A 22,117-nucleotide genomic window follows, 5' to 3' on the forward strand; every position below is an offset into this window, starting at 1 on the left:
CTTGCAACTTCCTTCGACTCCCTTCTCCCCTTGATACTTACGACCTTCTATCAAAACGTTTCCTCGTCACTCTCCATCGGTCCTTTTGCTAAAATTCGTGCCTGTTCCTCCGTTTCTAGGGGTGAAAAAGTGTTTCCGATCAAAGAGCTTATCGCGCCATCGTTCGTTCTACATCTCGCCGGTGTACCTACACACTACACACCACCACATCTACATCCCGACACTTGACCAACACCTTCCTTCGTCCTCTTACCTAGATTGGAATCCTTTGCTCCGACTGCCGAAACCCTTCTTCTTTCCCCGACCGCTGGGAATCACTCTTCGCCGTCGATCAGCGGTCGCTCCATCCGACGACGGCACCCGAGTATCAAGCCGCATTCCGCAACAGCCTACTCCCCCTGTCACCCAAGATGGCGGCAACATTGGACCAACCACACTTGGATCCGCTCGGGGGTGGCCCCGTTGTCGACTCGGCTTCGATTACTCCCCCTCACAGTGCCAACGGAAAGAAGGATGCACCCGAAGGAGTCCCTTCTGAGCTATCGGACCTCGAGTTGGACGCCAAATCTGCAGCTGCGCCTGACGAGCCTGCGATTAAACAGGAAGAACAAGAGCATCCGGCAGTGGAAGTGGAAGAGGAGGACATTGAACCTGACCATTACTATGGCGGTGGAAAAATTCCAGTCTTCAAACCGGTATGTCACAATACGCCGCTAGAACTGCGAGGGCCGTCACTTCTCCGGAGGATGCACTGCTAGTGTATCAATTCGGTGAAGCTGATGTGTGTCACTCCCCTTCATGAACAAGAAGGCTGACGTTGTGAGCAAAGACAATGGACCAGTTCCGAGACTTCCAAAAATTCATCAACAAGATCGATAAGTACGGAATGCAGGCAGGTATTGTCAAAGTGGTTCCACCCAAGGAATGGTGAGTGCAGTAAAATTACGAGGTGATCAGGATAGCCGTGCTTATTATCATAAAGGACTGAATCACTCTCGCCTCTGGACGACCCTATTAAGTCTATCCGCGTGAAGAATCCCATTATGCAAGAGTTCCACGGGTCGCACGGAACTTACACGCAGGCCAACATTGAACGTCAACGATCTTACAACCTGCCTCAATGGAAGGGCCTGTGCGACGAAAGCAGTCACCAGCCTCCTGCTCGTCGTGGCGAGAGACGTCGAAACCAGGAACGAGCGAATCGTGCTGCTCCTACTCCACGGGCCCAGTCCAGTCGCCCGGAGAGTCAGAAGCGCCGCCCTGGACGACCTGCTAAGCGTGGAAACCAAGTGAAAGTAAAGGAAGAGCCACCTGCGGACGATGCCGAGAAATCCAAGCCCGAAGGACCCCCAACTCCCGTGTCACCTGAATCGAACCCCATTGAGCCGAAGAGCGAGGACTTGAGCGAGGGCGAATCGCTCCCTGCAGCTAAGCCTAAGGGCAGACAACCCAAATCTGTTACGTCTCGGCGCAAGAACAATCGGGGCGACACAGTGGACAATGTCGACGAAGAGGCATTCAAAGACTTCGATTATCGCATCCACGACAATGAAGACTACACCGCCGAGAGATGCGAAGAACTGGAGACTGCATATTGGAAGTCTCTCATGTTCAACAATCCCTTGTATGGCGCGGACATGCCGGGGTCGCTCTTTCACGATTCTGTCGAATCCTGGAATGTTGCAAAATTGCCCAATTTGCTCGATGTTCTTGGTCAGAAAGTGCCGGGAGTCAACACGGCATATCTCTACTTAGGAATGTGGAAGGCGACTTTTGCCTGGCATCTTGAGGATGTTGATCTCTATAGCATCAACTACATCCACTTTGGAGCCCCCAAGCAATGGTATAGCATCTCGCAAGAGGACGCGCCCAAGTTTGAAGCTGCGATGCGCAGCATTTGGTCTAGCGACGCCAAAAACTGCGATCAATTCCTCCGCCACAAGACATACCTTGTATCTCCCAGCTTGCTGAAATCCCAATATGGAATCACCGTGAATCGCTTGGTCCACTACGAAGGGGAGTTTGTGATTACATTCCCCTACGGATACCACTCTGGGTACAACATCGGTTATAACTGTGCCGAATCAGTTAATTTTGCAACCGAGAGATGGTTGGATTACGGCCGCATCGCCAAGAAGTGCCACTGTGAGGACGACAGTGTTTGGATCGACGTCGACGAGATTGAGCGCAAAATGCGCGGGGAAACCACCCCCGAATACTATGGTGATTTCGAAAGCGAGTTTGACGGATTCGAGGGTGCTTCAGATCTCCTTACGCCACCACGCAGTGTACCTGAAAAGACCTCCACCCGTGGTCGAAAGCGGAAGATCACGGGCGACGGCCCGAGCACCAAACGATCGAAGCTCCACATGGAAGGCCCTCGTAAGCTGCCGTGTCTGCTGTGTCCCAACAATCTTGACTATGAGGATCTGCTACCGACTGAGAATGGAAAAGGTCATGTCCATCGCCGCTGTGCCTCGTTTATCGAGGAAACCAGCATCTTGCGGGACGAGTCGGGCAATGAGGTAGTTTGTGATATTGACCTGATCCCTAAAGCACGCCTGGGTCTGAAATGTCTGTTCTGCCGAGAAGTTCGCGGTGCCTGTTTCCAATGCAACTTTGGCAAATGCACTCGGGCCTACCATGCGACCTGTGCACTTCTAGCTGGCGTTCAGGTCGAGCATGGTGCCATTGCCGTGATCGCCGATGATGGTGTGCATTATACACTACCGAGCGTGGATTTGAAGTGTAAATTTCACCGCCAGAAACGGCCGGCTGGATTGCTAGGCGACTCGTCCGATTTGGACCGTCGTGTGATTGAGGCCGCTCGCCGCCTGACGCAGGGCGATCTGATTCAGTTCCAAGTCGACAAGGAGATCAATGGCGCCATTGTGCTCCAAAACCGACCCCAAGAGCGGGCGCTTCTGTTGAAGGTTCTTCCACGAGGGTAAGTGAATCATTCTGAATTGTGATCCCCGCCCCGCCGCGGGGGTTTCCGTTAAGTTTTTTTTTTTGCCCATCTCCCTCCTCCCCGAGCCTCCCGACCCAAATTATCCTCAACTTTGGAACGCCATGGAGAGGAACGCCGTTCCCGTGATGACCGAATACTGATAAATGTCAACAGAGATGTGATCGAGATGCCGTATCGTTGGATGCTGGTCGTCCGCAAGAGCAATTTCGCGCCCCTTGCGCCGGGAATCCAACCCCTCCCGGCCCACTTGGTGCGAAAGCCTGAACAGCGAAAGGACTTTGAAGCCGCCGTACCACTTGCAGGCAGTGCATTTGGCGACGGCCGATCTCCCTATCAGTGGGCCGAATTTGAGACGGTGGATGCAGCTAGAAACCAATTTGCCCCACCGGTTACGGTTACCATTGACAGACCGGAGCATCTGTGGTATTACTTGGGCGCGCAGTCCACCGAGAGTAGGGCACAATATACGCACAACCCTACCGTGCCTATCCACAACCCGCGGGCCAATTTCCTGGACAGCGTCAAGTCGCTTGGCGTGGCTGGTGCCGGTGCCGGTGCTGCTCGTGCATCGAAGATCTCACCCCACCATCTCTTCCAACATGCTCCCACCGCCCCTGCCCCTCCTTACCAGCAAATTCTTTACGCCCAACACCCAGCACTGCTACAACATAAACACGCCTCTCTGAACGCCAACACCCCTCACCTGCCATCCCGACCGCCCTCCTCTTCCGCCTCCCTGACGCATCTTGCCCCTCCCCCTCCCCCTGTCCTTGCTGCCGGTGCTGCTGCTGCTGGTCCTGCGATGCCGTCGGCCTTTCGAACTCTGCCGAACACATCCGCCCGCCATACCCCCTATCCATCGGTCATCAAATCGCATGTTCAGCAGCAGCACCACCTCCCTTCCACCAATACCTTTGCCAACGTCCGTGAACTCATTGCCCGGCGTCGCCTGGCTCAGATCACTGATCATGCCAATGTCTTTGCCGGGTACACGATCGTTAGTCCGGAATTGGTGGTAGAGACCCTGCTGGGCCCCATGGGCTCGATCCCTCCGGCCAATGGTCTGGAGAAGCTCGAGCTCGCGATGGCCCAGCAGCGGGTGCAGCCCCGGGCTGCCGATGGTACTTTATTACCACCCCAGACCCTCAACATGAGGTCGGAGGAGGTGACTCGTTTGCTCCAGATGCTCCGGTTCTCACTGGTGAGTCACCGCGAGCGCCTGGATGTGATCCAGAAGAAGGAATCGGAGGGTATCAAGTTGGAGACTGTTGATCGAGGGAGCATTGCCGCGGCAAAGATGCCAGGTAAATATGCCTTTCTCGATCAGCAACGGGCCATGGCGCCCAATGTCTATCAGTCCCCATACAATATGCCATCTGGTCTCTCCGAGTACGCCAAGACGACGTATGAATTGGTGTCAGCCCCAGACGAGCCGCCCAAGGAGTCCTTGGCCAATGACTTCTTCGCCAGTCTCTCCCAGATCGACAAGGAGAAAATCATGAAGACGTGTGGTAGCTTCGTGCAACGTGCCATTGAACGGTCGGCCAGTCATAGCCGGCACAGCTCTACGGCTTCTAATCTTCGACTCTCTTCGGCGTTGGCCCAGCAGACGGAAAACCCGACCATTGATATCACCACCGTTGAGGATCAACCGATATCAGGACTCGATCTTCCCTTGCACGCCGACTCTCCATGTTCCAGCTTTGGCCGATCACATCTGCGGTTGCAATCGCCGGGAGATTTCCCCATCCACGGCCCCGACCCCCACCCAGATCATCACGATCTGTTTGGCGATCAGCAAGCCAACACCCGCTTCTGGCAACATGGGCCGTGGACCGCTGGCGATGGCAATACACCCAACGATGAGAATCGACCGTTCTTTGGGCCGCATGAACGTTTGAAGCACGACTATGCCTCCTCCGATATTTCCCTCGGTAAAGGAGGACCTGGGTCCTTACATTCCGTCGACATGGCTGGCTTTGGCTTTGATGTCGCCGAGGACCTTTGTGCCGGCCTGAGTCCATAACGGTCTTGACTTGATCTCCGTCTCATCTTTTCTCGACCGTTCTCTGTATCCCTTCCGCGATTTGGCTTTCGACTGTACTGCATCTCTCTCATGTAACGACTTCACCGGCCTGACGACTGCATGAATGGGCGTTTTTCCTGTTCCCCTTTTTCCGACCTCGATTCACGATCGTTTTTCCACCACGGGTCATGTTTCTCATTGTGTTATGATTTTTGGAGTTCACGCTAGCTGGCTGGTTACGACTCAGCGTTTCTTTTATTATTTTTCTTTGTGTTTCCCCCCTTACTACCCTTGACCTCTCACCAAAACTCCCTTCCCCCCCTGGTCCTCCTCTTTGCGAATCTCGATCAGAACGCTTTCCCTACCGGACTGGCCGTATAGACAGGCGTTCGACTGATTTTTGTGCATCTCCCTCCAAAAGTCCGACCTTGACCTTATTCACCCTTTTCCCTGTTTCATCTATCCCCATCTTTCTCCCCCTCCCTTCCATCAGGGCCTACTTTCGCCCTTTCTCCCCCGCTCCCATGTCCGACTAGATACTCCAAACAAGAAAAAAATTCTTTTCAAAGACTGGATGTTTGCCCCTTCCTTCCCCCTTCCCTCAAATTTTTGATACCCCCTCATCACCCGCACGGGCGCGAGTGTCGCTTGATTTCCATTTTGGTCCGAGCTCGTCGCCCTGCGCCCCCTTTTTTCGTGACTTCTCTTTTCTTTCTGACTGCTCTCCCTGGCGCTCACCGATCTGTCCTTATGATAGAAACGGCGTGGCAGCCGTCACCACCGAGTGACTCGATGTGAAATACATTTACCATTATGGAGCAATTGAAAACAAAAAACAAACAACAAAAACAAACAACATGAAATGACCCTCTATTTATTTTAAATTAGTAACAGTATCGTGGTAAGCCTTGTACGAATTTTTCTAGTGTCTCTGGAATAAATGGAACCAATGGAAACCCGGCGCGGAAGGGGTCCACCACCACACGAGCCTTTTCCTGTTTCATCCATCAATCCAACAGGCAAGCCTTTAGGTCCCATCGACTATCAGACCCTGGCTCATAGCTTATCACCCATGGGTGTTAGTCACAACCCCAAAATGGATCCAAGATGGATCCAAGATGGAGCCAACATGGAGCCAACATGGAACTACCACTCGCCCACAAGCCCCAGGCACCCAGCCAAAGGCCCGGTTAAGCCAGAGGGGCCACTGGCCACTAACTACTGGATAATGGAACCGATGGAACCCTGGAATAGGACCCTACCCTAGGGGTAAGACCCAACCTGCGAGCAGCTGATAAGCCTATGTCTCAACTCGGCCGTCTTTGCCCCCGATTGGAACGTGAAAGTTTCCGCGGTCTCGGACCGCGATGCGTCCACGTTTATCATGCGGGGTTTAACTCTTCCTCTCCTTCTCCCCTTGTTCTTCTTATCTTAAATAACCTCGGAGAGCTTCCATGTTGAATTTCGACCCCAGATCAACTTGATCTCTCGCCCTCCTCCTCCTCCTCCTCCTTCTACTCCTCGTCTCCAACAACCCACTCTCCATCATGCGCAACTCCGTCGACGCCAATGCCGACGAGGCGCTGGCGGCCATGGGCTACAAGAGCGAGCTGCCTCGAAACCTCAGCATGCTCAGTATCCTTGGTCTGTCATTTGCTATTATGGCTGCGCCGTATGGTCTCAGTACCACCCTCTACATCACTCTCAATGACGGCCTCTCCGTTACCATCATCTGGGGCTGGGTCTTCGTCACCCTTATCTCCATCGCCATTGCTGCCTCATTGGCCGAGATCTGCGCTGTCTATCCCACCGCCGGCGGTGTCTACTACTGGAGCGCCATGCTATCGACACGTCGCTGGGCGCCGTTGATGTCTTTTATTGATGGGTGGTTGACCCTCGTTGGTAATTGGACCGTCACCCTTAGCATTATCTTCGGTGGCGGACAGTTGATCCTCAGCGCAATCAGTCTCTGGAACGAGGACTTCGTCGCGAATGCATGGCAGACTGTCCTCACGTTCTGGGCTGTCCTTTTGGTCTGCGTCTTGGTTAATGTCTTCGGCTCGCGCTACCTCGACCTGATCAACAAAGTCTGCATTTTCTGGACCGCCGCGAGCGTCATCATCATTCTCGTCACCCTGTTAACCATGTCTGATAACCTCCAGAGCGGCGAATTTGTCTTCGCCGAATACGATGCCTCGCAAAGCGGATGGCCCGATGGTTGGGCGTTCTTCGTGGGCTTGCTGCAGGCAGCATACACGCTCACCGGATACGGCATGGTGGCTGCCATGTGTGAGGAAGTTCAGAACCCGCATCGCGAGGTTCCCAAGGCTATTGTGCTGTCCGTCGTTGCGGCTGGTATCACAGGTCTGCTCTACCTGATCCCCGTTCTGTTCGTGATGCCAGACAAGATCGACATCCTGCGCAATGTTGCGAACGGACAGCCCATTGGAACAGTGTTCAAGATGGCGACAGGCTCCGCGGGCGGTGGCTTTGCTCTGCTCTTTTTGATCCTGGGTATTATGATGTTCGCAGGTATCGGGTCGTTGACTGCGGCTAGTCGCTGCACTTATGCCTTTGCGCGTGATGGCGCCATCCCCGGGTTCAAGCTGTGGCGCAAGGTCAACAAGAAGCTGGATGTCCCCGTGTGGGCCATCATTCTGTCCGCTGGTGTTGATGCGCTGCTGGGATTGATTTACTTTGGTTCTACGGCGGCCTTCAACTCCTTCACTGGTGTGGCTACCATCTGCCTGTCCACATCGTACGGCCTGCCCATTTTTATCTCCCTTCTTCGGGGTCGTCAGGATGTCAAGCGCTCTGGTTTCTCGCTGGGACCTTTTGGTTGGGTCATCAACGCGATTACCATTTGCTGGATTGTATTGGCGGTTGTGTTGTTCTGTATGCCTTACACTCTGCCGGTGACCCCTACGTCTATGAACTACGCCAGTGTGGTGTTCGCCGGGTTTGCCTTGATTAGTATCATCTGGTACTTTGCCTATGCTCGGAAGCACTTCACGGGACCCCCCGTCAGCAAGGAGGAAGCAGCTGCAGCTACCGGAATTATGACGGGCGCTGAGGTGGATCCGGAGCGCAAGCTGTCGGAGACAGAGGTGAAGAAGGCCCCTCTCTAAATGTCGCATATGATCCAAATGATTTGGGCCTGTGCTGTAAATAACCATCTAATGTACAATTTCTGATTATAACAATATCCAGTAAACTTGGGCTAGACAAAATAAAAGTAAAAGTTAAGTAAAAGCACGAGGGCACACCAACGGGCGGAATCACAAGTGCCCTGACGATCTCCTGTGCTCGTTGGACCGCGGCTATCGGACTCGGACAACCTTAGCATTCAATCACTCAGCGCCACTTCTCCCCCAGAGTTTCAAGGTGTTCCTTCTTTCTCCGCATTGTTTGAATTGATTCCATCTTGCCCTCTGCCCTCTTCCGTCCCTTATTTACCCCCTCTGAAGCTGGGGAGAGTTGTCGCGTGCGAGATCGGAAACCATTCCTTTCCCGAAGAGACCAAAAGGGAGAAAGAGAGACTAATCTCGGACTTCAACGCCAAACGACCTCCCTCCTTCCGACTTTCCCCCCTTTCATCGTGATCGCCCCCTTTCGATTCGATCCTCCAGACCGGTCTCCTTTCGCTCTCCATGCGGTTCATCCACCGCAGCCGATGCCCAACCCCGCTTCCATGAAGACAGGGCAGACTATCGCACTGCTTCCTCTCACCTCAACATGGCGGACTCTATAGGTACGTGTACTCGACGGGTCTCGCCCTCATTATACCAATCTAAAACCCCTGTCTCAAATATTGATTCTTATCTCGCGCAGATCGCGTCTTCGTCCATGCCCTGAATACCGTCAAGAGGATTCCCCGGACGGGGACCGCGCGCCCTCCGGCAGCCGAGCGGTTGAAGCTATATGGCTTGTATAAACAGAGCATGGGTGAGTGGATCCCATCAATCGTATAAGATATATCCGGAGAGATTAGTTGGCTTATACGGCATTGTTAGAGGGAGATGTTGAAGGTGTCATGGATCGTCCGATTGGGAATACCCCGGAGGTGCACGCAGAGTGCGAGAAGGGGTAAATACCCCCAATCCCAATCCCAATCCCAATCGCCAGGCATACATGCCTTTGAAGCCCCCCAATCCGAGACATATCAACAAGGGCTAATGACATACTTCTTGCGAATGATACAGGGATGCCTGGTACGAGCAGCGCGGCATTTCGCGCACCGAAGCCAAACGCCACTACATCGGCACTCTAATTGATACAATGCACACTTACGCCTCACAAACACCTGAAGCACGCGAACTAGTCTCTGAACTAGAGTTCGTTTGGGACCAAATTAAATACAATGCCTCTTCATCCTCCGGGTCAGGTCCGTTAAATGCCGTCGGTGTCCCGCCCTTATCACGACACCAGGGCAGCTCCTACGGCAGCATCAATGGCCGACTACTATCACGATCACCAGAGCAATACGATCGACCAAATATAAGAGCCGATGACGGCCATGATTCGCGACTTCGCGTACTCAGTCCCGTCAGCCAGCCCGAAGAAGAAGAGTACTATCGTCGCCGAAGGCGGCGCTTAACAGACGACATGGACGAGCAAGCAATAGACGATGACGACGAGGACGAGGATGATGAAGATGAAGAATACGAAGAGGCTCGCGACAGTCTGTACGAACACCAAGATAATGCCAGCACAACCGCAGACACAACCGCAGACACAACCGCAGACACAAATACCGGAACGGAGCCCACCGCTTCCCACGGCGACGACCGGTCCCAGCATCGACATCACCGCCACCGAGACTCCATGGCAGCCAGTGGTACCGGGGACCTCGAAAGTAACTCCCACCACCGCAGAGACTCGCACGACCCCTCAAATCCAAGAAATAGCCGCTGGCGCCGCCGCGTCGAACAAGCCTTGACCAAAATGACCGCTGAGATCGCCGCCGTCCGCGAACAGATGGAGACGCGGACGCTATCGAATCGTCGACGCTCGGGTCTTTGGGCCTGGCTGAAATGGATCCTGTGGACCGTCACGCGCCAGATTATCTGGGACCTCGCTTTACTAGCTGCGCTTCTGATCTGGATGCGTATGCGTGGTGATCGTCGTGTCGAGGATCGATTACGGACTGGCTGGTCGGAGCTTAAGACGCGGCTGGGCCGATTTAAGCTTCTTAGCCGGTTTAACAAGGCTCCTCTTCTTCCGTAGAGGCCCTTTTGCCTTGGATTGACGTTTTGACTTTTGACTTGTCTTTTAGATGTATACCTCAGCCATCGTTTGATATTGCATTTTGATACTTTCCCCTTTGTTTTGGCCGGCTGCATCTCTATCTTTTCTGATTGACTCTACTCTTCATGTCTATATTGGGGTCTTTTTTACATATTTTCTTTTGTCAAGTACATATGGGTTTCACAATTGAGGTTACGGGAGTTCTTTCCTTGAATCTTTTTCTTTGGTTCTCTTCTTTCTCAATTGGGATGTATGATACGACTCGGGCTATATCATTAGACGTTGGGCTCAGGCGACTTGGTGGCTATAATAGGCATGATTGTATCGTGACGGAGATGAGTGCAGTAGATGTTGTTTTCTAGAGTTATTGATGATATCTACATCATCTATGTTCCGATGTTGAAGATGTGTTTAATTTCAAGTTCAAATCACCTTCGATGGTTACCTCAAGTGTTCGATAAGCCGAGCTGCATGGTGTCATCAATATGATCTTCCGAGGTATAATGAAGACCGTCCGATTCTTGCAGCCCCATCCACCTAGTAGCTTTCCCTCTTTGGGTTATTCGAGGGGCAGGCTATGTCCGGAGCAGTGGCCATAGAACATGCCCACTGCCCGGACAGAAAGAGGAAAGGAACAATTGGAAAAGAAAGACCGAATTAAGCAGAAATCATGTAACCATTCCTGATGCCAATAGATATTTACACAAAACATACACCAGACAGACACAAGAGATAGATGAGACACAGGGCCCAATTGCGCATCCAAAACGGGAGGAGTAAAAAGCCGCGGCCCTGGACGGCGCATAAAAATAAGGGGAGCCCGATTTAAGAAGATTGAGTTGACGAGGGTGAAACAGGCGCATTGTACTGCGCTTCTTCCTTTTAGTACTGGGGGCCCGGGTAGATGGCGTACTTCTGCTTGGGACGCAGGTGGACGGGGACCTGGCCCTCGGGGGAGCCGGGGATCTCCTTCTTCAGACCCTGTTGAGAAGACATGTGTTAGATCGTAATTTGGGGCAATAAACAGTCAGGTTATCAATTGCGTATGTCGAATGCCTGTCTGCCTCGGCTGAAATATCAATGGGCGTTTGACGACCTACCAGCTTGTCAAAAACACACTTGTTCAAGTCCATCTCAGGCCGGCGGCACTCGAAAAGGTAGTGGTTGTTGTTCTCAAGGCACTCCCAGTGAGCCTTGAACTGCGACAAGCAGTGGGTGTTGATATCCTTGATACTGTGATAAAGTCAGCCCAGCGCTTTATCTTAGATGATGCCCCGTATCTCCAAAATGATAGACAGCCCAAATATATGAGGAAGAACGTACACGCTAGCAGCACAGCGCGTGACCTTGCGGCCCTCCTTCAAGCAATCCAGCTCCCCGCGGCCATTGCCCTCGTCCTTGCACTTCATGAAGTCATCGTTGTAGGCCTTGCAGCGCTCGCCGATAAAGTAGGCGGCGCTGAAAAGGGGTGCGGAAGTGGCGCCGAGCTCTTGGACCTTAGGGATGTGGTCCGGCATGGGCGTGGTGTCCACGAGGACTTCTTGGTTGAAACTGTGCGCCGAGGGATGGGGTTAGTGAGGTTCTCTCCGGCGTGACAGTTGATACGCCGGGTTCGTATCTGAGGGGGTATCCAGTGCATACCGAGGTTCTCTGGCGGCCATTGTGACGGTTGATGAGCGGAAAGACGAAGGGTTAGAGGTGTCAATTGGTGAACGAGAGTGACTTGGAGCTGCGGGTTGCGGTGGATGGAAAGGTCGGTTTCTTTGGCCTCACGCTGATTGGCTGAAGTGGTGTTGATGAGGTAAGCCGATTCGCGCAGTATCGGGCAAAGTAGGTTGCAACGTCGATATAAAGTCGGAAATTATAGAAAAAGTATTCAAAAGAGATAGTATATAATTGGTACGGATTTTTGTATTAATCATCAATATATGAATCGGTCTTTAGCACCTTAATTAGGTTACAATGGGGGATAATGGATGTATTATGCCAATCTACAGTAAATTTTCATCACGTGACCTAAACAAATCACAGCTCCCGGACTGCTCTGCTTTCGAGCTCCCACCTCCCAGGTCTCTCCCAACCGCCATCCCTTGAGCTTGCGAACGATGCGATGATCATTTGACCAACACTAGAACTTGAATATCAACACCTTCCGCAACCCCTTTTATCAATTCCGCCGGTCCCCTTCCAGCTCGGAGCTGATCCTGCTTTTTCACGGCATACGCGACATCCAAAATGTCACTTTTCGGTACACCCCAGCCTGCCCAGGCAGGTGGTGGTCTATTTGGTGGTGCGGCAAATACGGCGCAGAAGCCAGCAGGTGGCATGTTCGGTGCCAGCGCAGGGACAGGCACCCAAACCAGCGGAGGATTATTCGGCGCGACACCGAACCAGCAACAGAGCACTCCCGCAACAGGCGGTGGCCTCTTCGGGTCCTCTACATCAAACCAGACTCAACAGCCGCAGCAATCGGGCGGGCTATTCGGGTCAAGCACCGCGCAAAAGCCTGCAGGCGGAGGCTTATTCGGGGGTCTCAGGGCAATCCACCCAACAGCAACAACCCCAGCAACAACAGACTGGAGGACTTTTCGGATCGAGTACGGCACAGAAGCCCGCGGGAGGAGGCCTCTTTGGTCTAGGACAATCGACTCAACAACAGCAGCCTCAGCAACAGCAGCAGACTGGCGGACTTTTCGGTGGGCTGGGCCAACAGCCCCAGCAATCTCAGCAGGCACAACAGCCTCAGCAGTCGCAATTCGGCCAGACAACTATGGCTACGCCACAAAACCAACAACAACAATCTCTGTCCTCGAGCCTGTGGTCTCCTGGCCGCGCTATCACCGGAGGTAAGTAACCTGCAAATTCATCCGAGTGGATTTCTTCCGGTCAACTTACAATTATTTGCAGTCCACCGAACTGTCCCAATGCAACTTGAAATTGTCACTGAAAAGTGGAACGCCTCAAGTCGTACGTCCCCATTCCGGGCCTATCTTTACAATAACGTCGGCGAAGAAAACGCGCCTTTCTACCAACCTACCCCCGAAGATGACGAAGCGAAGTGGGAGGAAGCCTTGCGCAAGCGAACCAGTCCTGGATACGTACCCGTCCTCGTGAAAGGTTTCTGGGAGCTGGGAAAGCGAGCTCAGCGCCAGAAGGACTTCCTTTCCATGATGCAAACACGTCTCCACGAAATCAACAACTGCCTCACGGATATGCTATCACGACACGACCTGAAGATCTCAGTGAAGATTGCCGACTGCCGGCGCAAGCACATGGTTCTGAGCAAGCGCTGCCTTTCTCTTGCGGCTAAGACGCAGATCTTGCGCAACCGGGGTTATGCCATGGATGATGCCGAAGAGGAATTGAAGAAGAAGTTGACCCTACTAGAGCGCTCCGTTTTCGACCCATCCCTGAGTGGCCGGGCCGAAGAAATCTGGGCTCGCATGCTGGCCATTCACGAGCACGGCAAGCGCCTGCAGGCTGATATGGAGCGCGTTGGGGCAACTATGGGCTCGAACGGCGAGGATGAGATTGACGAACACACTATGAAGACGGCGAAGAAGGTTCGTTATAATCGATGTTCCATTATGTGTTTTGTATTCAGGCTAACATTCCTACTAGATTCTCGACGACTATCACACCCAGATTCAGCACTTGCAGAAGGAGCTCGAGTCAGTGAAGAAAGAATTCGACGAGGCTCAGAAGCTGAACGGAAACTAAGGTTTCCTTGTACGTGCTTCTGCGGCTTTGTATCTGATCAATTCTGGGGACTAGTGTCCAAGGGCATGGGAGCATTGGCGTTTCCGGGGAGTAGACTTGCTTGCAATGCATATTGGAATACGATCTAATTCTCTCCATTTACATTAAGAACCTGTAATTTTCTTTAAATGATCCAAGTGGCTCCAGCCACTATCTTATTTTCCATTGACCTTTCTATATCCGAATAAGATCGCAGAAAGCAGACATGTACAGTAATAATACACCATCCAGTTAAGGACCAGGGATTGCCAAGTCCCATAACTGGATGTGAAAAGTCGGTTTATCCCATTATCCAATTTAACCAGGTCATGATAACGCCGGAGGAAAGGCAGGGGGTGTCCGAATTGTTTAAAGGAACTTTCGGGCGAAGTCAATGGCGAAGGGGGCTAATCGGTCATCTTGTTAGCTTAGAAGCACACAGGGCGATTGATGTTTAGTCCTGTCTCGCCGTGCCGCGTTTGCTGGCCGAAGGACAGACGTCATCACCAAGGAGCCAACGTACAAAGGTAGAGCGCGATGCCGCCGAGAACGGTCATCTTGACGGTCTGGCAGGCCTCAACCTCACCAGCCTATTGAAAATTTAATTAATACCTATCCGGAGCCAGGGTGAATGCGGTGGCGGATAATACCTTGATCTCCTCCTTGGAGAGCTGTTCTTGGCCTATTGAGAGTAATAGGTTAGCTTGCTGATCATTCGAAGGACAATACCAAGAGCACAGCAAATGTTACATACCTGGAGCGAACATCTTGGTGTGTAGTGGTTGGATTGAGAGATGTGAATGAGTTGAAGAATGGTTGGATCGAAAGGAAGGCGTCTGTCGAGAGCGGACGCAGACGACGGGGAAGAAATCACGGGAGCACAGACCACCGCTCTCCTTCTCTGGGTTCTGCCTCTCGCCTTTACCTTGACCTCCCTCGATTGTTTCTTTCTCCCCATCTTCCCACGTGAAGGCTCATTTCTATCTCAACTTCCTATAGCACAGCTAGTGCAGGTGTTTTATTCGTCTCATAACCGGCCTTGCGCGCCTGTCAATCCTGCCGATAGGTCTCGGACGACATACACTATTAACCGGTCAACTCGCGCGCTTTACGATTTCTTTGATCAGTACCCTATTACCCTATCAGTCAATATCCGATCTTCCACATCCTTTTGATACCCCCGGCCAGCTTTTTATCGCCAGAATGTCTGCCTCCCCAGAACACGCCGTTGGCTCCCCAGCAGCATCCCCCGACCGCGCCGAGGAAAATGTCGCGACCCCGAATGCCGGTGGTGACAACCAAGAGAAAGGCGAAGCTAGTGGAGATGACGACGATAACGAGGGTGGAATTTCAGACGACGAGTCGATTCTTTCAGAAGTCGATGAGGTCCAATTCGAGAACTTCGACCCAGAGAATGTCGACGTCGAGGACCGTCCGCAGCTCGCGATCGATGAGGACAACCTGAAACTAATTGGTCGCCACAAGCGCAAGCGCGAGGAGGGTGAGAGTCGCCCACGTCGCAAGGAAAATCGCCGAGAGAAGAAGCGTCGCGGACAGGATGAAGAGGATGGCGACGAGGGGTCATCTCGTCGCAAGGAAAAGAAGAAGAAGGAGAAGAAGCCGGCGGAGCCAGATACCGATGAAGAGACACTGGATCCTGAAACCCGACGTCGCAGGGCTCTTGATCGTGCCATGGACGAGGCCATGAAGAAACCTACCAAGCGGAGAGCTCGCAAGCAGGATGGAATTGTATGTCGATGACGAGTCTCCCGGGTGCTATATACAGTTACTAATTTGTATTCTAGGATCTGGAAGCCATGGCCGACGCCGAGATCGAACACATGCGGAAGCGCATGACCCACGCTGCGCAGATGGACGCTATTGATCGCCAAGAGGGCAAGCCCGCCATGCACAAGCTGAAGCTTCTTCCCGAAGTCATTTTGCTTCTCAACCGCAACCAATATACTAACAGCTTGGTCGACCCCGAAATCAACCTGCTCGAGGCCGTCCGATTCTTCCTCGAACCTCTCGATGATGGCTCCATGCCTGCCTACAACATCCAGCGCGATTTGCTTATCGCTATGGCCAAGCTCCCTATTCAAAAAGATGCTTTGATTGCCAGCGGGATAGGAAAGGTGGTTGTTTTCTACACCAAGAGCAAGCGCATTGAGCGGCCAATCAAAGACATGGCCGAGAAGCTGCTCGCTGAATGGACTCGTCCCATCTTGCAGCGCAGCGATGATTACTCGAAGCGTGTCTTCCGGGAAGCCGTTTTCGATCCCACGTGAGTTTTACCCTCCCTGAGGAGGAGCGATGTTTGGCTTCTTACTGACTCTGGTATAGAAAAATGACCAAGGCTGTCCAGCCCAGCGCCGCGGCTGTTGCTGCGGAAGCGCGCGCTCGTGAAATGCTTCCACCTCGCTTGGCCAACCGTGCTCGTGTTGATCGTACCCAAGTCAGCTACGAGGTTGTTCCTCGCCAGATCGGTGTCCAAGAGAGTCGATTCGCGCGACCCTTGGGAGCCAGTGGTGAGGATCGTTTCCGCAAGATGCAAGCCAGGCAAAATGCCGCACGGAAGGCATCCCGTCAGTGATTCAAAAGGGTTTCCTTCCTGTCTGATCCATTTCCTTCTTTTATTTTATTTTTCTCCTCGGAGAAGCCTGCCCGTCATCATCTTCTTGAGTCATATTTTTTTTTTTCTTACATGATGCGTCTGGCGTTCGGGATTGATCGGGATCATTGATATTGGGCTTGGGCGTGTAACATCAGTCGCATTCGGTAGATTCTGGCCGCAGAAAGTGAATAAGCATTAACCGAACCACACTAGAAAAAGTGTAGAAGCCAGTCAGCAGGCTTGCATTTATTTTTCCCTGCTATTTTAAGGCCATGGTACTAGTTGTATATCCCCCGGAATTTCGTTCCTTGAGCGAGATCTCCCGAATGGCTGCCGAGTTTCGCCCGCCCCGAAAACCCAGCAGATCCCGCGGTGCACGTCATGCTTTCGGGGTTCTCGGCCTTTGCTTTAGATAAAACCGCGCCATCCTCTTACTCGTACCACTCTTCCACTCACTCTCATCCTCCAAAATCCATCCCACACCTTCCCCAATTCACAATGAAGATTCTCACTAAGGAAGAAGAGGCTGCCCACTACAGGTATGCTAGATATCGCCCGTCCAACACCTCCCAAAGAGCTTTCCAGAGCTCCCCGAGGGTCGGCCCCAATTGTATTACATCATGCCATACTGACAAACTTCCGCGAATACAGCTCTGTCGTCCGCGGCGGCACTGTCGGCGGCCTCCTCGGTCTAGTCGGCGGCGCAGCTGGTGTCCTCCTTGCTGCCCGACGATTCCACACCATCCGCAATCTGACACTTCCTATGAAGGCCTTCCTGGTAACATCGACCGGAACCTTCGTCGGAATCATCGCCGCCGACCACGCCTCGCGCGACTTCGAAGCAAAGAATAACGCTGAGAAGCAATGGTACGAGAACCGTGAAGAGCGCCTGCGCGCTGAGGAAGCTCGCAGTCTGAGTATGACCGACCGCGCTATCGCCTTCGCCCGCCGTGAAAAGTACAAGATCGTCACTGCTACCTGGATTGCCTCCATGGTCGGATCGTTCGCCCTCGTCAGTCGCAACCCTTACCTCTCTGGTCAGCAGAAGATTGTCCAGGCCCGTGTGTATGCACAGGGTCTGACCCTCGGTGTGTTCTGCGCATCGGCTGCGTTTGAGATGTCTGATCGCCGTCGTGGTCAGGGTATGCTTGATGCTGCTAAGAAGGGCAAGGGGCAGGCTAAGCGCGACGCTGCTGAGCCCGAACCCGTGCATAACAAGAACCAGGAGGAGGGCGATCTGTGGAAGGAGATGGTTGCTGCCGAGGAGCAGCGCCTACAGTCAAAGCACCAACCCCTGTACCAGAAACACGAGGAAGCAGGCGAGAAGAAAGAGTCTGAAACAGAGTCCGAGTCCGAGTCCAAGTCTGAGGAGGAGGGCAAGGAGCAAGAAAAGGCTCAGCCAAAGGAGGAGTCCAAGGCCAAGGGCACTAAGAAGCAGACTTAGGTTGCATTCTCGCAGTGCTGCTTGCGACCCTCCATCCGATCAACGTTATCTCGACTTGTTTCATCACCTCCGTCATACTCCCACCCATTCCTGACTTGTTTATTTCCCCTGAGCTCGGAAGCTTAGAGTCGCCACTGACGGCTTGACGGGACAGGGTTTTCTTTCCAAGGGCCTGGACCATTTGGCTTATTTCTCGTTGTCCATTCCCTGTACATACTGCGTAGGCGTTTGTTTATTTTCTGTTTCTCTTATGTCGGAAGGGTTGGTGCCATTCAAAAGTTTGGTCTACATGGTCGTGTATGATTTCTTGAGACGGGTTGAAAACTCTCTCTACTCTCTTTACTCTAATGAATGAACTATGTCTACTGTTCCGATATCTACTTTACTGTTACTTATCTGATCCATAGAAAGTATGCTCTAGGTTCAGCCTTGACAAGTATAGTGATGGATTGCAAAAAAGAGGACCCCGCCCATATCTATCGAAAAATTGTCTATACATACTAGTAGTACTATTTAGTCTTTGGTGTTTGCCTCTATAGGGGTGCTGTGACAAAAGCGAAGTAGTAGGTGATCACATAGAGATCGGCTCACATTCCTCTACAGGTTTCAAGCCAAAGCTCTTCAAACCACCTCTCCAACTCAATTCTATAGCCGTTTTGGCAAAGTCTCTCAAGTCCGTTTCATAAGTTCCAATCATTGCCTCGTCCACGTTTTGCACTCCACCAACTGAAACTATTCGCTGTGCTAGATCTGCTGCATCTCGCAGGGCCGTATTAGCACCCATCGCCCCGGTGGGTGGCATCACATGAGCCGCGTCACCCAGTAAGGTCACTCGAGAAGATGGTCTCCATGGGTCAATTTCTGGGCCCGCAGACAAAATGGAGCGGATAGATGTTTGGTTTATGTCTGACATCTCGAAAATAGTGCGAATGTGTGGATTCCAGGAGCTTGTCAGCTGGTCTGCAAGATTGGCTGCTTCGGAGGAAGAGAGATGCCACGAATCTTGGTCAGAGGATGGAATCTTTGAGCGATGCACAACCAAGACCCAATACATATATGGACCTGGCATATCCAAAGTCGAGACTTCCCCTGCGTGCGGAAATTGGATCGATTCGAACATCAGAACAGGCTGGGAGTTGTCATCTTCGTTTGTGACCAGACTCATTCCATCGCGATATTCCTCTGGCAGCTTGGACAAGAACTCTGGAGTAAGTGGCGTCTTTCCAAAGATGATGCGCATGCCGGTATCAAGACCTTTGAAATTTGGGATATGTTGTCTGCGTATGCAAGATCTGACGCCATCTGCGCCAACCAAGAGTGCACCATCTTCTGTAGTTCCATCTGAAAACGAGACTGTGACTTTGTCTTCGTGGACAGTGTAGTGCTCGAGATTCTTCTCGAAAAAGACGTTTCCTTCGAGACCTGTGAGCAATGTGTCGCGAAATACACTGCGATCAACAGTATAGGCTCTCCCTCCAGGCCCTCCGGGTCCTCCTGGTGGAGCCCCGAATGGTGCGGTCGATCCATCGGGCTTGACCCTCACGCCGAGCTTCGGCGCGTCGGCACAAGTCTTCTCAAATAGAGTGAAAATTTCAGGGGTGAGAGCTTTTTCCAAAGCTTCGACGCCGTGAGAGGTGATTCTTAGCCGATATCCTTGAGCGCTGACATTGCTTTGGCCATACCGTTCAAATATCTTGAAGGGAATGCTGTTTTTCTTGAGGGCTTGAGCAAGGCATACTCCGCCCAAGCCAGCACCGCTGATCAGAACTGGAAGTGTCATTCTCAGCAGGGTCGAAAATATAGATAGTATCAATGGTGATTTGATTTTGCGATTGCTATAGTAGAATATAGGAAATGATGAGGGAAATGTGTCGAGGCAAGTTCAAGACTTTATATATGCCAAGTGTAGGGTTAAGGCCGCCCAACCTTCGGGACCGAACAACGAGGCTCGGGACCGAAGTATCCTTTCCTGGCCGAGACACCTGCGGACGTCATACTACTACCTAGGTACTAGTAACAGATTTTATCAAATCAAAATTGCCAGCACACTATGCTCTATATTATGACATTATTTTGAACCGGATTGCCGATAGTACTGCATACTCCGAGTCCTATCAGGCTTGACTGAGCTCTCACACAGCAGATCATACTATTCCAAGGTCCCTCTACAGTAGTTTGAGTAGTAGATAGTATTGGATTTATCAGTACTACTAGTAGTAACCTTGGAATACTATTACAATATCGAGCCAAATACTTATCTGGGTAGCAAATCTCAGCATCTCCAGTTTGGGGAAATGATACACTTGAGGTGCTGAGCAAAGTTTGCAAATTTAGATAATTTCCGAATAAATAATAGGGTTTGAACAATATTTGCAAAACACGGGTACTTGGTTGTTCTATATGCAGTGCGACGATATACAAAATACGCACCAATTATACAAGTTCGAATATTGTCAAGGGGATATCACAGGGAGTCTGTATTTTCAGAACGTATCATCTTCCATTCGCCCAGATCGTCGGATTATACTGGGGCTTGGGCCGTCGTCGATGTCATCGGTAAAATCATCTGCACCGGCAGTGGCTAGGAGATCAGTAACAATGCGCTTGGACGCTTCCTTGGCTGCGAAGAAAATAAGGTTAGCACATTGTTGCAGAGAAATATGTAAATTAACTCACCTGGTGTTTTCATCAACCGGCTCTGAGGGATATGGAATTGCATTGTCTTGGGTGGACTAGGTCCGAAGTCTTCCTCATCGTCCAAGTCATCCTCACTATCCCAAACCGGCGTATGGCGACCTTGGTTCTTCGCGGGCGTCAAAACACTTGTGCCCGGCTTTGGCGTGCCACGAAGGCGATTGCTGCTGGTTCGACGCTTGCGGTTCGTCCCGGGGGTTGCATTCACGCCTTTAACAGGTGAGTCGAAAAGCTCCGCGTTTAGTTGCGGAGCTTCGGGCTCGGGGCTGAGACATAGGTGAATCGTCACGTGCATTGCGCGAAGAAGAAGCGGCATTCGGCGTAACGGTGAACTTGGAGCGGGTATTGGCGCCTGCGCCTTCATTGCGGAACCCCTTGCCCAGCGGAGTTGCTTGGACCCGATATGTTTTGTCGAGAACCTGGTGCATAACAGGGTCGGAGGGTTTCTGGTAGCGATTGTCTCGCGAGGCAGATTGATACCGTGCTGACGAGGCTGGAGGAATGAATGGAGAAGACATCGGGGTCACGGAGCCAACATCTGGTGGGAAGAAGGGTTGTCGACCTGGCGTAGATGGTAAAGTCGACGAGTCAGGCATATCGAATGGTGCCTCGTCCTGGTTGATCTGCTTTCTCAGGTTCTCGTATGAAGAGGAGTGGTCAAGGGAAGAAATGGTGAAATCGTCGTCTCCTTGATGAGTTGGTGCACGCGGCGTGCTGTGAGAAGAAATATTAAGCGCGGTAAGGTCGATATCATCTCCTTGGCCATGCTGCCCATCCGGGCGACGTGAAGAAGGCGTTGCGTAGGATTGATCTGGCTCGTCCATGCTCGTGGTTTCGGTGATATCGGCCGAGATATCCTCTTCCGTGGCGGTGGTCTCTTGTAGGGTCTCGTCCTCATTGGGTCGTTCCTCATAGCCAGAGAGAGAGACATTGGCACTGGCTTCAAAGAATTGTTTCCAAAACTAAATGCCTGGTTAGTATATATCTACTACTGCCCCCTAATGATTGGTATCACCTTAGCGCCCTGCCAAACATCCTGAGAATGCTCCGTATACTGTTCAACCAACGGGAGGATACTCGTCGTCACAATTCGATGGGCTTGGCTAAAATTGTGGTCGATCTCTGCAGGTAGACGGAGGTCAGTATCATATCCGGCAATCTGTTTACCCCATGGATATTGGGCATACCTTGGAGGGTCAAGGTGATGGATTGCTCCAGTTTCTCCAGCTCCTCTGTCAAGGAAAGCGGCCGCTGGGGCTGGGTTGGTTGGCGAGACATGTCAAGGCCTCGGTCCTCCGGGACTTGGTAAAGAAAGTTGCTATGATTGCAGCTCCAACTGGTTGGGCTTCAACTTGAACTTGAAGACGCGCGGGGGGGACGCGC

At 52.1% G+C, this 22,117-nt stretch overlaps 11 protein-coding genes across 11 annotated transcripts; 7 read left to right on the forward strand and 4 right to left on the reverse strand.

Moving 5' to 3' along the window:
• Positions 1-410: 410 nt before the first annotated feature.
• N7481_009590 (putative jumonji family transcription factor) lies at positions 411-4,997 on the forward strand (the record flags this gene model as incomplete). The annotated part of the gene is made up of 4 exons (XM_057268809.1): positions 411-695; positions 830-927; positions 983-2,947; positions 3,125-4,997. The coding sequence occupies 4 exons, from the start codon at positions 411-413 to the stop codon at positions 4,995-4,997; spliced, it is 4,221 nt and encodes a 1,406-aa protein (XP_057119486.1).
• Positions 4,998-6,544: 1,547 nt separating this feature from the next.
• Positions 6,545-8,125, forward strand: N7481_009591 (putative GABA permease; the record flags this gene model as incomplete). The annotated part of the gene is made up of 1 exon (XM_057268810.1): positions 6,545-8,125. One exon carries the CDS (start codon positions 6,545-6,547, stop codon positions 8,123-8,125), a length of 1,581 nt encoding a protein of 526 aa, XP_057119487.1.
• A 607-nt stretch (positions 8,126-8,732) lies between these two features.
• N7481_009592 (uncharacterized protein) lies at positions 8,733-10,223 on the forward strand (the record flags this gene model as incomplete). Its single annotated transcript, XM_057268811.1, has 4 exons — positions 8,733-8,748; positions 8,829-8,942; positions 9,011-9,083; positions 9,200-10,223. 4 exons carry the CDS (start codon positions 8,733-8,735, stop codon positions 10,221-10,223), a joined length of 1,227 nt encoding a protein of 408 aa, XP_057119488.1.
• A 903-nt stretch (positions 10,224-11,126) lies between these two features.
• Positions 11,127-11,905, reverse strand: N7481_009593 (coiled-coil-helix-coiled-coil-helix domain-containing protein; the record flags this gene model as incomplete). Its single annotated transcript, XM_057268812.1, has 4 exons — positions 11,127-11,225; positions 11,345-11,477; positions 11,568-11,795; positions 11,886-11,905. 4 exons carry the CDS (start codon positions 11,903-11,905, stop codon positions 11,127-11,129), a joined length of 480 nt encoding a protein of 159 aa, XP_057119489.1.
• Positions 11,906-12,479: 574 nt separating this feature from the next.
• On the forward strand, positions 12,480-13,094 carry N7481_009594 (nucleoporin FG repeat-containing protein; the record flags this gene model as incomplete). The annotated part of the gene is made up of 1 exon (XM_057268813.1): positions 12,480-13,094. One exon carries the CDS (start codon positions 12,480-12,482, stop codon positions 13,092-13,094), a length of 615 nt encoding a protein of 204 aa, XP_057119490.1.
• Positions 13,095-13,168: 74 nt separating this feature from the next.
• On the forward strand, positions 13,169-13,964 carry N7481_009595 (nucleoporin complex subunit 54-domain-containing protein; the record flags this gene model as incomplete). The annotated part of the gene is made up of 2 exons (XM_057268814.1): positions 13,169-13,807; positions 13,866-13,964. 2 exons carry the CDS (start codon positions 13,169-13,171, stop codon positions 13,962-13,964), a joined length of 738 nt encoding a protein of 245 aa, XP_057119491.1.
• A 387-nt stretch (positions 13,965-14,351) lies between these two features.
• Positions 14,352-14,749, reverse strand: N7481_009596 (uncharacterized protein; the record flags this gene model as incomplete). Its single annotated transcript, XM_057268815.1, has 4 exons — positions 14,352-14,389; positions 14,506-14,572; positions 14,633-14,664; positions 14,737-14,749. The coding sequence occupies 4 exons, from the start codon at positions 14,747-14,749 to the stop codon at positions 14,352-14,354; spliced, it is 150 nt and encodes a 49-aa protein (XP_057119492.1).
• Positions 14,750-15,185: 436 nt separating this feature from the next.
• On the forward strand, positions 15,186-16,575 carry N7481_009597 (transcription factor SPN1; the record flags this gene model as incomplete). Its single annotated transcript, XM_057268816.1, has 3 exons — positions 15,186-15,731; positions 15,788-16,266; positions 16,326-16,575. 3 exons carry the CDS (start codon positions 15,186-15,188, stop codon positions 16,573-16,575), a joined length of 1,275 nt encoding a protein of 424 aa, XP_057119493.1.
• A 519-nt stretch (positions 16,576-17,094) lies between these two features.
• On the forward strand, positions 17,095-18,040 carry N7481_009598 (HIG1 domain-containing protein; the record flags this gene model as incomplete). Its single annotated transcript, XM_057268817.1, has 2 exons — positions 17,095-17,135; positions 17,248-18,040. The coding sequence occupies 2 exons, from the start codon at positions 17,095-17,097 to the stop codon at positions 18,038-18,040; spliced, it is 834 nt and encodes a 277-aa protein (XP_057119494.1).
• Positions 18,041-18,611: 571 nt separating this feature from the next.
• On the reverse strand, positions 18,612-19,820 carry N7481_009599 (FAD-dependent oxidoreductase; the record flags this gene model as incomplete). The annotated part of the gene is made up of 1 exon (XM_057268818.1): positions 18,612-19,820. One exon carries the CDS (start codon positions 19,818-19,820, stop codon positions 18,612-18,614), a length of 1,209 nt encoding a protein of 402 aa, XP_057119495.1.
• A 703-nt stretch (positions 19,821-20,523) lies between these two features.
• N7481_009600 (DASH complex subunit ASK1) lies at positions 20,524-22,012 on the reverse strand (the record flags this gene model as incomplete). The annotated part of the gene is made up of 5 exons (XM_057268819.1): positions 20,524-20,660; positions 20,717-20,944; positions 21,024-21,696; positions 21,750-21,856; positions 21,922-22,012. The coding sequence occupies 5 exons, from the start codon at positions 22,010-22,012 to the stop codon at positions 20,524-20,526; spliced, it is 1,236 nt and encodes a 411-aa protein (XP_057119496.1).
• Between the last annotated feature and the right edge of the window lie 105 nt (positions 22,013-22,117).

Source organism: Penicillium waksmanii, assembly GCF_028829765.1.
Source record: "Penicillium waksmanii strain IBT 27052 chromosome Unknown utg000008l:1.0-5622682.0:1.0-5626561.0, whole genome shotgun sequence".
Taxonomy (NCBI): domain Eukaryota; kingdom Fungi; phylum Ascomycota; class Eurotiomycetes; order Eurotiales; family Aspergillaceae; genus Penicillium; species Penicillium waksmanii.